The following is a 14,573-nucleotide window of genomic DNA, read 5'->3' on the forward strand; positions in this document are numbered from 1 at the left end:
AATGTCTGACACCTTGAGAGTGTGTGGTGCTTCCACCGTATCACAAATCAGATCCACCAAAGAACATATCAGCTTCTTGCCTCATCTCACCTACGCCAGTGCAGTCTCCGATAATATGGATATCTCCATCGTATGCCACCTCATCAACAATCCAACTTCTTTTCCTCCCAAGCAGGATGCCGGAGACCCAGGGACCGACCCAAAACAAGGTGACTCAACTCAATCAAACATGACTTGAAGATAATCAACATCAGCTCTCTCCTGGCCCCGTGCCTCATGAGAGTCGGAACAAGATGGAGTCAGGCCATCCATGGAGTGCAAATGCTGGATCCCCAGCAAGGCCCTTAAGTAAGTCAAAATGACAAAGGAAAAAACCGAGCAACACAAACATTAAGTTACGGATCCAGTAATACAGTTTATTATTACATTAATTGCATTGCTTAGAAACCGCATTCACAAGTCCACAACATGTTCACAAAAAGTGAATTTTATTCGATCAAATTCAACCCACAATAACTCAATGGAAACAATTGTCAATCAAATGCATAATTCAAAACTGGGGCCCAATGTCAGACAAAGCGATTCACAATGGGCCTTTTCTGAGTACATGGCCCAATCACCTGTGAGTATAGTCATATTGTTCACAACTCAAGACACATGGCTCAACTTCATCTGTGCATTATCTCATAAGTATTCTCTCCAGTTAGCCTTCTGTCTTATAAGATCTAAATCCTCCCATCAAAGATGCTACTTATAATACCAGGGTGTACCAACCAGGGAGTGCAATGATTAGCTGCCACGTCAATGCCAGTCATTCCTATTGCTTCGGCCTCATTAAGACCCAACCTTTGATGGTCCCTCCTACATCATATCACTATTTGCCAGATACCTTGGTAAGCCAACCATCATACCCTTTTATTCTTTATCTTATAGCAGATAACAGGCTGGGGTTATTTCAGAAATTCAAGAAACGTTAATCTTATAAAATTCATGCCTTTGATGCAAACAACGTTTTAACATCAAACAAATGCATTTAACAGATTATGATTTTCCTTGTAAAATTACATTGAAACATGCTCAAGGGTGTAATCTATTAAGTACATATGAGTAGATTTTGGGAAGATTTGAGAAAAGGAATTTAAGAAGATAGATTGAGGATCACGGATGGTGAGGGTGCACGAGGGGAGTGGAGAGAGAGAAGGGAAGTAAAGTTTGGGAGCAGATAGGAGTAAGGGGATGAAAGGAAACGCATGTATCGATCAGATAAATCACATATTGCCGATAGAAAGTCTACACCCCCATTCAAAATTTTCACCTTTTGTTGCCTTATATCCTGGAATTAAATTGCATGAAATCAGACTTTTTCCACCTTTATTTACACATCGTAACCCACAACTTCCAAGTAAAAAACGAATTCTACAAATTTCAGAAAATTATTTAATAATACAAAACTAAAATATATATATCTTGGTTGGATAATGTTCACCCCCCCTGAGTTAATACTTGGTGGAAGCACCTTTGACAGTGATTAAAGCTGCGAGTCTGTTGGGATGGGTCTCTACCAACTTTGCACACCTTGATTGGGCAATATTTGCCTATACTTCTGCACAAAAGTGTTTAAGCTCAGTCATGTTGGGTGGGGAGCGTTGATGGAGAATAATCTTCAAGTCATGCCACAGATTTTCGAATGGATTTACGTTGGGACTCTGACTGGGCCACTCAAGGACATTTATCTCTTTGTTCCTTAGCCACTCCAGTTTAGCTTTGGCTGTGCTTCGGGTCATTGTCAAACTGAAGGGTGAACTTTTGTCCCAATTTCAGCTTTCTTGCAGAGGGCAGCAGGTTTTCTTCTCGGATTTTTCTGTATTTTGCTCCATCCATTTTCCCTTATATCCTGACAAGTGCCCCAGTCCGTGCTGATGAGAAACATCTACATAACATGATGCTGCCACCACCATGATTCACAGTGGGGATGGTGTTCTTTGGGTGATGTGCTATGTTGGGTTTGTGCCAAGCATAACGTTTTGCATTTTGGCCAAAAAGTTCTATTTTGGTTTTGTGAGATCACAAAACTTTGTGGCACAAGGCATCAGAATCTCCAGTGTTTTTTGCATATCTCAAACATGACTCGAGGTGGGTTTTTTTGACTAATGGCTTCCTTCTTGCCACCCTACCATACAGGCCAGACTTGTGGAGTGCTTGGGATATTGTTGTCACATTTACACAGTGACCAGTCTTTGTGATAAAGGCATGGAGCTCTTTCAAAGTTGCCATTGGCCTCTTGGTGACCTCTCTGATCAGTCTCCTCCTTGTTTGGTCATCCAGTTTGGAGAGACGGTCTCCTTGTAAAAATTTTCCTTGTAAAATTACATCGCCAAGTGACCCCACGGCCATAATATTGGGGTGCAACACAAGTGGAGGACAACGCAACGTCCATTCACGATCTCGGCAGGATCTTGGTGGCACCATATGCCTTCCACTTCTTATTGATTATCTTGATTGTGCTCCAAGGGATATTCAAGGCCTTTGAAATATTTTTATATCCATCCCCTGATCTGTGCCTTTCCACAACTTTATCCCGGAGGTCTTTTGAAAGCTCCTTGGTGAAGATGGTTGAGTCTTTGCTGTGAAAAGCACTACCCAGCAGAGGAAACATTTAGGAACAGCTAATTTCATTTTGAAATCATCAGAATAATTGCAATTTAACACAGGTGGAGGCCAAATAACTTGTGTGACTTTGAAGGTGATTGGTTACACCTGAGATAATTTACAGTTGCTATTATTAGGGGGGATGGACACTTATCCAACCAATATATTTTAGTTTTGTACTTTTTAATTAATTTTCTAAAATTTGTGAAATTGGTTTATCTCTTGGAAGTTGTGGGTTATGGCGTGTAAATCAAATGTGGAAAAACGTCTGATTTCATGCAATTTCATTCCAGGCTACAAGGCAACAAAAGGTGAAAAATTTGAAAGGGGATGTGGACTTTCTACAGGCACTGTAAGCATGAGGGGGGTGGGGGTGAAAATTCTGTCATATTGGTGTAGGTAATATATAAATGGTCTCCAAACGTGTGCTTTGTCACAATTATCATTTCAATCGGAGCCTCATCATCATAAGGGCCCAATCAATGTTTTGCTTTATATATTTTTGTTATGGTAATTCTTTTGATCTTTTCTGTTCCATCCTTGTACTCTATCCTGCCATGTTGGTTTTACTGAATAAAATCATTCATTCATTCATTCATTATTATTGTAGCCAGAGTTCCGTAATGGAATGTGTATTGATACAATTTGTACATGCCTGTTTTTGTCGATATGTAATGCATGAACGATGGAGAAAAAAGCCATTAGATGTGCGGCGAGTGGGACTGCAATATACAGGTCCGTAATCCTGGTGCGCTTTCATCCAACATGAGCGGTTTGCGTTGGTAGTTATCCAGGAGAGCTGGCAAGCTGCGAAACCTCTGTTTGAGGGACCACACATTCCAACTTTTTAGTTCTTACTCCACTGTTAAACATAAGGAAAGGTTTAAAGAATGCAGTAGTTTATACGAAGGAATGATCAGCTTGGAATATGACCTTGAGGGTACATCACAATACTCTAACATGCCCTCGGAGCTCGTAAGTATTATGTTCTTACACAATAATTAGGTTACTGTTTTTGAAGCACATCACAAGTGAATGACATTTCAAAATCAGTTGTAATTTATTTTTAAAATCAAAGCAGAAAGTTGGTGGGGAGGGCAGATGGATTGAAAGCATGAGAGACTTTACCGTTGGAGATCTCATTTGTCTCTGTGGAGTAAGCAAGAGAATAAAGATAAATGTGGAGATGGCTTGAATGTGAGGAAAGGAAGGAAAGTAAAAAGCAAACTGTGTATGTAATTGTCGAAAAAGGACCCCCGTGGACTGTACCACCATGACCTGAAAATACAAGTTATAGAGCACGGTGTTGCACTCAATTAAGTTACACTTTCTGCACGTTCCTTCATGTTTTTTTCTTCACTCAATATAATTGTCCAAACAGCAGGAAAAAAAAAAGTTTTATGCTTTGCTTGAATAAATACATTCAGTTATTTTAAAAAAAAGGCTAATTTGTTGAAATTTTCAGATTTCACTCCAGATTTTGACACTTACTTTGTCTACGGGACCCGATTCTCAAATCGGCTGTAATATTTTGATTATAGACTTCAATTAGTCCGTGAGAGTCGATCGAGTTTGCAAATCAAGGCATGTTTGAATCGGCCAAAGAAAATGGCGAATTAAGACCCCAACAAGCTGACAGAGGCCTGACAAAGGATGACGCCTTGCTAAAGGATAATTAAATAAGGCTGTTAAATTTCTTCAAAAGTGGCGTTTAAATTAACCCAAACACCCAATTTTCATCCATGCACTCCCTTGGAGTCCAGTTAAGATGCATGCAAAGTTTCAGGCTGCTAGGTTTCATGGTTTTGGAGTTATGGAGGAGACGCACACACTGACACACTGACATTTATTAGTATAGATCAGTATCTCATCTCCCCTCCCATATTGCTTTAATAAACCATTTTATTTGTAAGGAGCATTTTCCCATGTTCTTGCTTGCACGTGCACATGGACCAACCACCAGTTTCGGAACATGTTTGAATGGTCTTTAGGGAATTTTAAATTGTATTGGTTATTTCCACTATGACAGCATGGAAAGATAGGCAAGTGCTGTCCGCTCACAAGAGCTTGCAGGTTCGTTTTGCCATTCGTGGAGGTCTTAAACTTCCCATGCAGAGAGTCTGCATTAGCAGGACCTATTGACAAGACAATACAACTTAATATCTGTGATCACAAAGCGATCGCCAAGGATAAGCCTCCCTTGACTGGGGGAGGCTTACCCTTGGTGATCAATTACCCTGATCCCATGATCCAATAATGGCCATAATTTTTTTCCGACCATCATATGACCTTGACATTCAACATTTAGGGATAGTGTGCAAATGAAGAAAATGTGTCCCATTCTACACTCTCCAGAAAACTCAACAACATGAAAATTGGAGGAAAATTATTCAAGTTATGAACAAAAATGTGTTTTGTGTTAATTCGGTTAGAATCCAAAAAAGTATATCAAGGACACTAATCAGATATTCAGTGCAGATCCACTATTAAGATGCAAGAACATTTTGGAAGGCCAAGCGATCTTTGAGATTCTGCATTGAAAAAATTGAGTGATGACAAAAACGTGTTTTTTTTTCAGAGCACCATTTGCCCTTGACCTTCAACTCTGAGAATTGTAATGTAAATTTAGTGTAAATGTGCCTTGCTCCAGGCTATCTAGAGAGGGCAATTCAGTTCCGATTCGACAAACCTTCATGGAGTTGTGGTGAAAAATATTTAAATGTCTATAATTCGGTCATGACCTTAAGTTTATGACCTTAAAACAACCCCACATACTTTTTATTCCCATTATTGATTCAAAATGTCATTCCAAAAGTACTAGCCGGCTCCAAGATAGAGTTCGGACTTGGCAAAAAAAATGGGGGGGGGGGGACCTAAATGGTGGTTTAGTACTCCGAGGGGTGTAAGACTTCACGTACATCAAGTCTCATAATGCAGAGGGGAGAAAATAGTGGTCTTTCATGAAAAAGAAAAACTTTTGTTTTTTGCCCGACTATTCAAAGTTTATAAATAAATTAAAGGACATTGTAATTCACATATTATGTGAAGTAAATAAACATTAAAATTGGCTTGGTCGTAAAATGCCTGCATCCTTAATCAATTAGTTGGGAGGCCAGGGAAATTCCCGAGAAATATTTATTACGTACACGTATACTTTAAAGTTATATAAAATGTACACTCAACATTACCTCTGAGAGGATGTTCATTTTAAAAACTAAAACATTGCATTGAAAACTGAACAAGGTATATTTTCATAACAACAAAAATAGTCATGGTTAATATTTGCCATCTTTATTTTTTTTTTTTTTTAACTCCTTTTTTCCGGTGTTTTGTATGTACTCGATTGTGTCGATGTCCAGGGGTGTGTTCAGTTATCAAGCAGCTGGCTAGCATTTGCCAAGCCAGCCATTCCTTATCAATGGTTTCGAATAGAGTGCTTGCTGAGCGCTCTACGATAAACTTGGTAACTGAACACACCCCAGATCCATTATGTGAGGAGAAGGATAAACATCTACACCACAACTTATTTCAGCCATATTGATAAATTTGTCCCTCAGGAGGCAGATTTTGACACAACACGTGGTAAACTTATAGAAGCGACGAGGCAAGTTAGAGGTTGGTAGGAATTGAAAGCAGGTTTTGAAATAATTTTTTTTCCCCCAAATGTGGTTAAAAAACCCTGCAAAAGAGATTTGTGGGAGGAGGAAGGGGAGGGAGTGGGATGAGGGAGGGGTTGGGGTGGGTTCAGGGATGGGAAAGGGTAGGAGGAGGGACCCGGTGTTGCCTGGCAACACTGGGTACCCCTGTTAGTAATTTATGCAGCAAGCATTATGGGAAAACGATGTTTAGAATCATTATTTTATTTCAGTTGAGGTATATACTTAAACACTGCATGGAGTAATGTGTTCTATGAATTGTAATTCTTCTTCTTCGTCTTCTTCTTTCGGCTGCTCCCGTTAGGGGTCGCCACAGCGGATCATCCGTATGATCTGCATAGTGATTTGGCACATGTTTTACGCTGGATGCCCTTCCTGACACAACCCTGGTCGCCTCTTACGACACAGGGAAATTGTAATTATTATTGTTGTTAATATTATTTTTACCTCCACCACCGAAGGTGAAGGAGGTTACGTTTTCACCCCTCTGTTTGTTTATTTATCTGTCTGTTTGTGTGCAGGATATCTCAAAAAGTTATGGACGGATCCGGACGAAACTTGGTGGACACTTTAGGAGTATGACAAGGAAGAATTGATTCAATTTTGGTGAAGATCCGAATCCGGATCCGACAAATTTTTTTAAGAGCTTATTCACCCTTGAGAGATAAGGCTAAACTAATATATAGCACGATATCTCAAATAGTTGTTGACGGATTTGGATGAAACTTGGTGGACAGGTTGGGTGTGTGACTATGACAAATTGATGCCATTTTGTTGAAGATCCGAATCCGGATCTGGATACGATAATTATTTAAATTTTTAAGTGATTCTTCACCAGAGAGATGGGGCCAAAAACGATATGTAGCATGATATTTCAAAAATGTATTGGGCCCGATATGCTCTCGTGGATCAGGCATTACATGGCGGAGGTATGCATTCTCCTGAGTACCCTTCTACTTATGATTGTTACGATACTGTAAATAAACTTTCCAAGTTAGATGTTGCTTATGACAACAATGTTGTCAATATGACAGAGACAACTCACCTCCCCTTGGAGCCGACTGATCGTGTAGCATGCATTCCGTTCATTGTACCAGATTCGCACATTGTACACACTGTTATTGTAGTACACAACCAGTGTGTACGGCTGTTCACGACGCATTGATGAACTATACCGAACCAAGAAAGCACCATCCTGCACCCACAGTCAACATAAGAAGGATGGGTCATTTACATATTAAAGTTCATTTGTACCTTTGAATCTCAGTGAATTTTGGGCAACACATCAGATATTATTATCGGGATGGTTACTGAATCCACTGGCATCCATGAAGTATCTGCCATTGAGCTCTGCATAACAGAATGCTCATTGGAGGAAGTTTCACAATCACCATTTTACACCACTAGTTAAGCCATTCCTCGATATAGATATATTTGTCTGTTTTCCACTGTATATAGAAGCCTGGGAACACTGGAAAGTGTGGCTCTCTGCTCGACTTGGCTCGTCCCTGGGTTACTTTTGCTTTATTAAACAGCACATCATCATCTCACCATTTATGGAGGGTGATTACACCATCCGCAATGTGTGCGCACGCATGACCCCACGGCCATAATATTGGAGTGCACCGCAAGCGGAGGACAACGCAACGTCCATTCACGATTGTTGAATTAAAAAATTAGTGTCATTGTGCTTTGTTTGCTTTGTCATAGCCAAACAATCTGAGTTAAAGCTTGTCCAGAAGCTTGGCTATGTCGATACGTAGGACACCTTGTCTGGGGAACGATTATATACCAATACAGACGCATATGAATTACGGAATACCGCAAGGTCCAGAAAAGAGCCAAACTTTACAGCCATTATATATATATATATATATATATATATATATATATATATATATATATATATATATATATATATATATATATATATGTGTGTGTCCAGATTTAGACAATTGTATTATATTTACTAAAAGCTTTTACATTCTGCGACACGTAAAGGCATGTGAAACTTTGGATGCTTATAACCAGTTGATGTCTGGCTGGATCAGTGATGTGGCTGTTTTTGTGAACAATTGCTCAATAATGTTGTACGAGCCTATAATACATCAATGACACAGACTCATGTCGGCAGAGCAGATAAGCATGATGTTAATATATATACGTGTTAACTTCATGATTATCTGTTCTGCCATCTCCTTCAATACTCCCGGATGTTTATCTGCCTCCATAGCTTTATCTTCTTTCGCCAACTCTTCAAGAAAGACACCAAATCATGTGAAAGACACCGACTAAACAAATAATGTTAACTGACGGGACACCTGGCTTAACTCGCATCAGCGCAGCCGATAATACAACAACAATCGGACAGTTTATAATCTGTTCGGGAATTGAACCTGGACGAGATAGCTTTAAGGTCAGTGTACTACGTCTATATAATCTACACACACACACACACACACACACACACACACACACACACACACACACACACACACACACACACACACACACACACACACACACACACACACACACACACACACACACACACACCTTACTTTGTGGACATAAATTAGAGACAAATTTGCCGTTTCTTGGACGACTGTGAAGGCGCTGTCACACCTTGATGATTTAGCCAGCAATGGCAACGTATAAAAATGTATGTAAAACGTTGGCGTACGCTGAAATTTTGATGTTTTTTTGTAAAGTTTTGGTCGCATTCATAACGTGTTGGTCGTATGCATAACATATTAGTAACGGGCACAGAACGTTTCGTTGTCTTATAGATAACTTATACCAACGAATGCTTAGCCTGTTGTCGGCGTTCACAACCTATGCCCAACGATAGTTTAACTTAGGCATAGCGCGCTGCACGTATCGCCGACGAACTCGTGGCGTAGCCTGTTAAAAACCTGCCGCACGCCGATGAAAATTGAAAGTGTCAACCACGCAGTCACACCTTGATGATTTAACCAGCGTATGCCGACCTATGAAAAATTTGCCGAACCAAGCTGGCACACGTCAAATACGTTATGGGTAAGTTGTGTATACGTTAAGAGCACGCTGAAAAACGATGAAGTATGCTGTCACATTTCGTGGTACGTCTCGTACGTCGTGAAATTTTTAGCATGCTGAAAATTTTACGACGTACTCGCCGTATGGCTCACACGTTCCGCTACGCTGGGAATAAGTCGTAGGCACGATATGCGATCGTTAACACACGTCGACACAAGTTCCTTGTAAGTTACTCAAAGTCGAAACACGTCGAGGTAATGTTTAGCATACCCGAAACTTATTTTCTCCATCAAGGCACATTTTCTTTTTTCTCCTTGGCTCCGTGAAGGCACGTGACAAAATATCTGAAGTTGTTTTTTTGTTGTTGTTGAGGGTTTAATGGTGCTGTCAGAGCCAGGAGGCTCTATCCACGCCACGCACCAGAATCTGATCAAACTCGCCCACAGCCATAGCACTTCAAAGGCAGATACATTTTAAATTGGTCTCCCACATTCCTTCAGGAATTTTAATACTGCCTTACAGAGTTGAGGGTGCTTCCAGTTCATCCGCCGCAGCATCACCTGCAGGTCCAACACCCTTATCCTCGTAACTCTTATACACCGTACAAGACGCTGCCTCGATTACCCGTAGAGAGGGCAATTTAGAAATAAGTGGTTTAAATCTTCAGGTTTTCTGCACACATCACAGAACCCTGTTGGGTGACATCCAATTCTATGGAGGTATGCATTTAAGCGACAGTGCCCGAGTCTTATTCTCCAAAGCACTACCTGGTCCCTCCAGGAGAGCCTGGGGAGCTTAACAAGCGGAACCACCTCCGACTGCACCTTGTGAAAAAATCTTCCCTTCGTGCAGGAGTCCCACTGACATTGCCATTTTCCCACAATACGGTCCTTGACCAGACTAATGATTTCTGAAGGTCCCAAGGGGATTTGGGTGACATTGTCCATTCTGAGGGCCTGCTTTGCCGCAAGGTCACTGGCCTCATTCCTCCCCGATGCCCACATGAGCAGGGATCCAGCACAAATACACCACCAGACCCCTCCAGTTCATGATGTTATACAAATGCCAAGCTTCTAGGACCAAGTCATACCTGCAGCCACCCTGGAAGGATTCCAGCACCTGTAATGCCGAAAGTGAGTCTGAGAGGATAACTGCACCAAGAGGATTGAACTCGATTATCCATTCCATAGCTCGGACGATTGCAAATAGTTCCGTTGAGAAAACTGAAAGATGGTCGGTGAACCGAAAAGCCCTGACCACACGGACATCGGGGACACATATAGCCGCCGCTGTCCTTCCTAGAGAGGGTTCTTTGGACCCATCCGCATATATTTGCAAAGATTGACTCCAACTTGTATTTATAAACTCGATAGCCAGGTTGCGCTTTACCACAGGATTAACTGAATCTATTTTTCCCCGGAGATCCATGCGGAGACAAAGGGGTTCAAGTGTCCAGGGGGGCCAAATGGGGATTTTATGTTGGGGGCTGACTGGAAGGGAGTCCAGCTTCATTTCCTTGGCGAACTTGATACAGGCCAGGCCAAGAGGCAAGGAAGCGGAGTTGTTGTCTAACTTCAGGTATTCCCAACAATTTTCAAATAAGGATTTGCCAGGATGGCTGTCCCCAGAAGAAATGGATCTTGCCCAATATTTCATTCTCAGCATCTCCCAGCGAAGAGACAAGGGCATCTCACCTATTTCCACCAGAAGGGCAGACACTGGAGTGCTAGGAAAAGCACCGAAACATACACGAAGGGCTTTTGACTGGACAGTCTCAAGTTTTTTTTCGGTTACTCTTGGCCATATCACCGAAAGTCAGGCATCCGTAATCCAGGTGGTAACGAATTTTAGCTTTGTATATCATGAGAAGACTGTCACGATGTGCTCCCCACTCTGTTCCAGAGAGACAACATAATAAATTTCTGCCTTTGGCACATTTACCTATCAGCTCCTTCACCTGCGGGGTCCAGGTTAGTCCCTTATCGAAGGTGACTCCTAAGAAAGACACCACTCGAGATGGATGGATGCAAGTACCATTAATTACCATCGCTATATCATCCGTTTTCTTCTTACGGGAAAATATGATAAACTTGGACTTATCAGCTGATAGTTTAAAACCCCAGTCTTCGGCCCATTTCTCCACGAGCGGGATATCCCCCTGGAGTTTTTGACTCGAAGTAGCAAGATTTTTACACCGAATCCACATCGCAATGTCGTCAGCAAACAGGAATAACTTGCTATGGAGCTTGTGGATGGAGGCAACATCATTTATCATAATACTAAAGAGTGTTGGGCTTAAGCAGCTTCCCTGGGGAATGCCCTTTTCAGAATGAAACGAAGAGGAGAGGCTCAGGCCAACCCTCACCTGAAATGTTCGATTCGATAAAAAGTCACCAATCCAATCATGCATTCTGCCATTGACCCCGAGATTACTCAGTTTATAAAGGAGGCCATTTTTCCAGACTGAATCGTATGCCTTTTGGATATCGAGGAACACTCCCAGAAGAGACTCCTGATTACCTAGGGATTTCCTTGCATCATTTGCCAGTGTGGAAATGTGATCCATAACGGACCGTCCCTTTCGAAAACCGCTCTGGCCTTTATACAACAGGTTGTTCTTTTCCAAGAAGAAGACCAATCGGTTATTCACCATTTTCTCCATTAATTTGTAAACAACTGAGATAAGGGAGATCGGGCGATATGAAGTTGGGACAGTGCCATATTTCCCGTCTTTCAGGATAGGAATTACAATTGCGTGTTTCCAATCGCCGGGAAGCTTCCGTAAAGCCCAAATCCTATTGAAGAAACTCAGGAACACTCTCAACACCCGATCCTCCAAGTGTTTGAACATAAGGAACGATAACCGATCCGGGCCTGGGGCGCTATTCTTCACCGAACGAATCACCTGCTTCAGTTCCCAAATAGTGAAGTCAAGATTGAGTGAAGGATTTGAAGGCAGAAACGTATTTGTGATCACCCTGGTTTGACTTACAACTTGGGGAAAACGAGCCTCTAAAACGTCATCCTTTATGATATTCTCACTACTAGAAAATAATTGGCCCACGGCTTCCACCTTGTCTGCATTAGAACACAGGGCTATGTTCTGGGAAATGATCACTGGAAAAGATCTCCCTCCCGACTTAACTCCCTGTATACTTTTGACTCTTCCCCATATAGTTTTGAGAGGGGTATCCGGATTAACTGATGAACAAAATGATTTCCAAGAGGCAGACTTGGCCCGTTTTATAGTTTTTTGGGCTATCGCCCTTTTCCTCTTATACTCTATAACGTCCTCCAACCTGAGGGTTTTCCTGTCTCTTTAGAGCCGCCCATCTTCCCTGGATTGCCAATTTGCAATCCTCATTCTACCAGGGGACCTTAATTTTCCTACCCCGTGAAGGAATTGAGGTTGGGATTGTTTCCCAAGCAATGTTATTCATAATTTGAACAATATTCTTGTTGATGCTTTCTATGTTGTGAACACCAATCTCTTCCTTCACTTCCCTGACACATCGATCTTAAAACTGACCCCAATTCACCTTAGAAAAGTTCCAAGAAGCCGGACCGAGTGAGTCCACAGAACCCCTTTCACATTGGAGATTTGTGATCACAGGAAAGTGATCACTCCCTCGGTTGTCATCATGGACTTCCCAATCGCATCTCGCAGCTTCGATTGAAGAAATAAGAGTGAGATCCAGAGGGGACATCTTTCCTGTGGATGGATTTATACATGTTCTCTGTCCGTCATTTAATATCACCATATCGAATTCATCGATCAAATCCTCAATAATATCGCCGTTCCTATCAGTGTCTTTGGAGCCCCAGAGAATATTATGGCTGTTGAAATCGCCACAGACAAGTACCACCCCCTCACACCTTCTAAAAACCTCCTGAAGACTCTTGTGCATCAATGGTTGGCAAGGATTATAGAAGTTTATAATTGTAACCCTCCCCCTTGAGCCATGGATCTTGATAAGAATACACTCCAGCTCCGTAATGTCTTCCGTTTCCGTGAAGGGAACACCAAATTTCACCATAATGCTACACCCACCCCCTTTACCTCGAGCTCTATCCCTACGAATAAGGGTATACCCCGGCATATGAAATCGATTATGCTCCTTGAGCCATGTTTCTTGAAAACAAATAATATCCGGTTTAGTTAACAAATCAGAGACATCTATCTATAATTCCAGCAATCTTTGTGTGTGTGTGTCTGTGTGTGTGTCTGTGTGTGTGTCTGTGTGTGTGTCTGTGTGTGTGTCTGTGTGTGTGTCTGTGTGTGTGTCTGTGTGTGTCTGTGACCGCTGTTTCTCGACAACCACTGGTCCGATCTCATTGAAACTTGCCAGATACTGTATATGGCTGGGGACCTGAGGATGTGCCTTTTCAAGGTTTGATATTAATCGGACAAGTGCTTCCCAAGTTATGGCCATTTATTTACCAAACCAATGACAAGACACGTTGTTGCGTGGGCGTGGCCGATGGGGAAGGGAAGCTCAGCCGCGTTCCCCATTACGGGTTACAACGTAAGGGCTTCCGGATAATGATGACTTCGTGTATTCTAATAATTTCTCGATTTCTTATGCGCATTTATAGATAAACACAATGCCCCAAGTTATGATCGTTTTCATATTAGACGGTGTATAAATTTTGGTAACATCAGAGTGCTGGTATGCTCCGAACCAGGAAGTAATTTTTTTTCTCTCTCTTCTCTTCTCTTTTTGTTTTTCCTTGCCACGACATTGCAAAAAGGTAAAATACGTTGGCGCTAATTGAATAATCGGGTATTAAAACTAAATTGCGAATAATCGTAACTGCGAATAATATGCGAATTTCCGGGCCACGCACATACGGGCACGCGAGAGCGAAGAAACGGCCTGTGTGGTCGTTGTTTGTTGCTCGCGGTTTGAATATTTATTTATAATTTTTTTATTTTTTATTTTATTTTTACAGGCACGTACTAGTATTTTTTTTTAATTCAGACCCGTGCGCCACTACACTTTTAGCATTCCATTGGATTATTTTATTAACATAAATTACATTGGGTCCTGACACTGTTTGGCATCAGGACTGGTTTCTCTCTTTTTTTTATTGCCCGTCTTGTTAAATATCTTATTAATATCCTTGGTAGAAAAACCATCCCAACCCAGATATTTGCAGGCTGCTGAAGCAATAATGCTAATCTTCTCCGATCTCCTTTTCCCAACAGCTGTGCAATTTACGACCTCAGTAATAAATCCAATGAACCCA

At 41.6% G+C, this 14,573-nt stretch overlaps 1 protein-coding gene across 7 annotated transcripts in view; it reads right to left on the reverse strand.

Moving 5' to 3' along the window:
• Window positions 1–471: 471 nt before the first annotated feature.
• LOC147028389 (uncharacterized) overlaps window positions 472–14,573 on the reverse strand; it is a 69,356-nt gene continuing 55,254 nt past the window's right edge. For all 7 annotated transcript variants that reach the window (XM_085878725.1, XM_085878728.1, XM_085878727.1 and 4 more), the window contains 2 exons: window positions 7,351–7,500; window positions 472–3,467 (listed from right to left, as the gene is read on the reverse strand). In XM_085878725.1, coding sequence (XP_085734851.1) covers window positions 3,351–3,467; window positions 7,351–7,500 — 267 coding nt within the window. In that variant the 3' untranslated portion in view covers window positions 472–3,350. The remainder of the gene's footprint in view (window positions 3,468–7,350; window positions 7,501–14,573) is intronic.

This window comes from Eptatretus burgeri, chromosome 4, assembly GCF_056783735.1.
Source record: "Eptatretus burgeri isolate ZD-2024b chromosome 4, Ebu_testis_v1, whole genome shotgun sequence".
Lineage (NCBI taxonomy): Eukaryota > Metazoa > Chordata > Myxini > Myxiniformes > Myxinidae > Eptatretus > Eptatretus burgeri.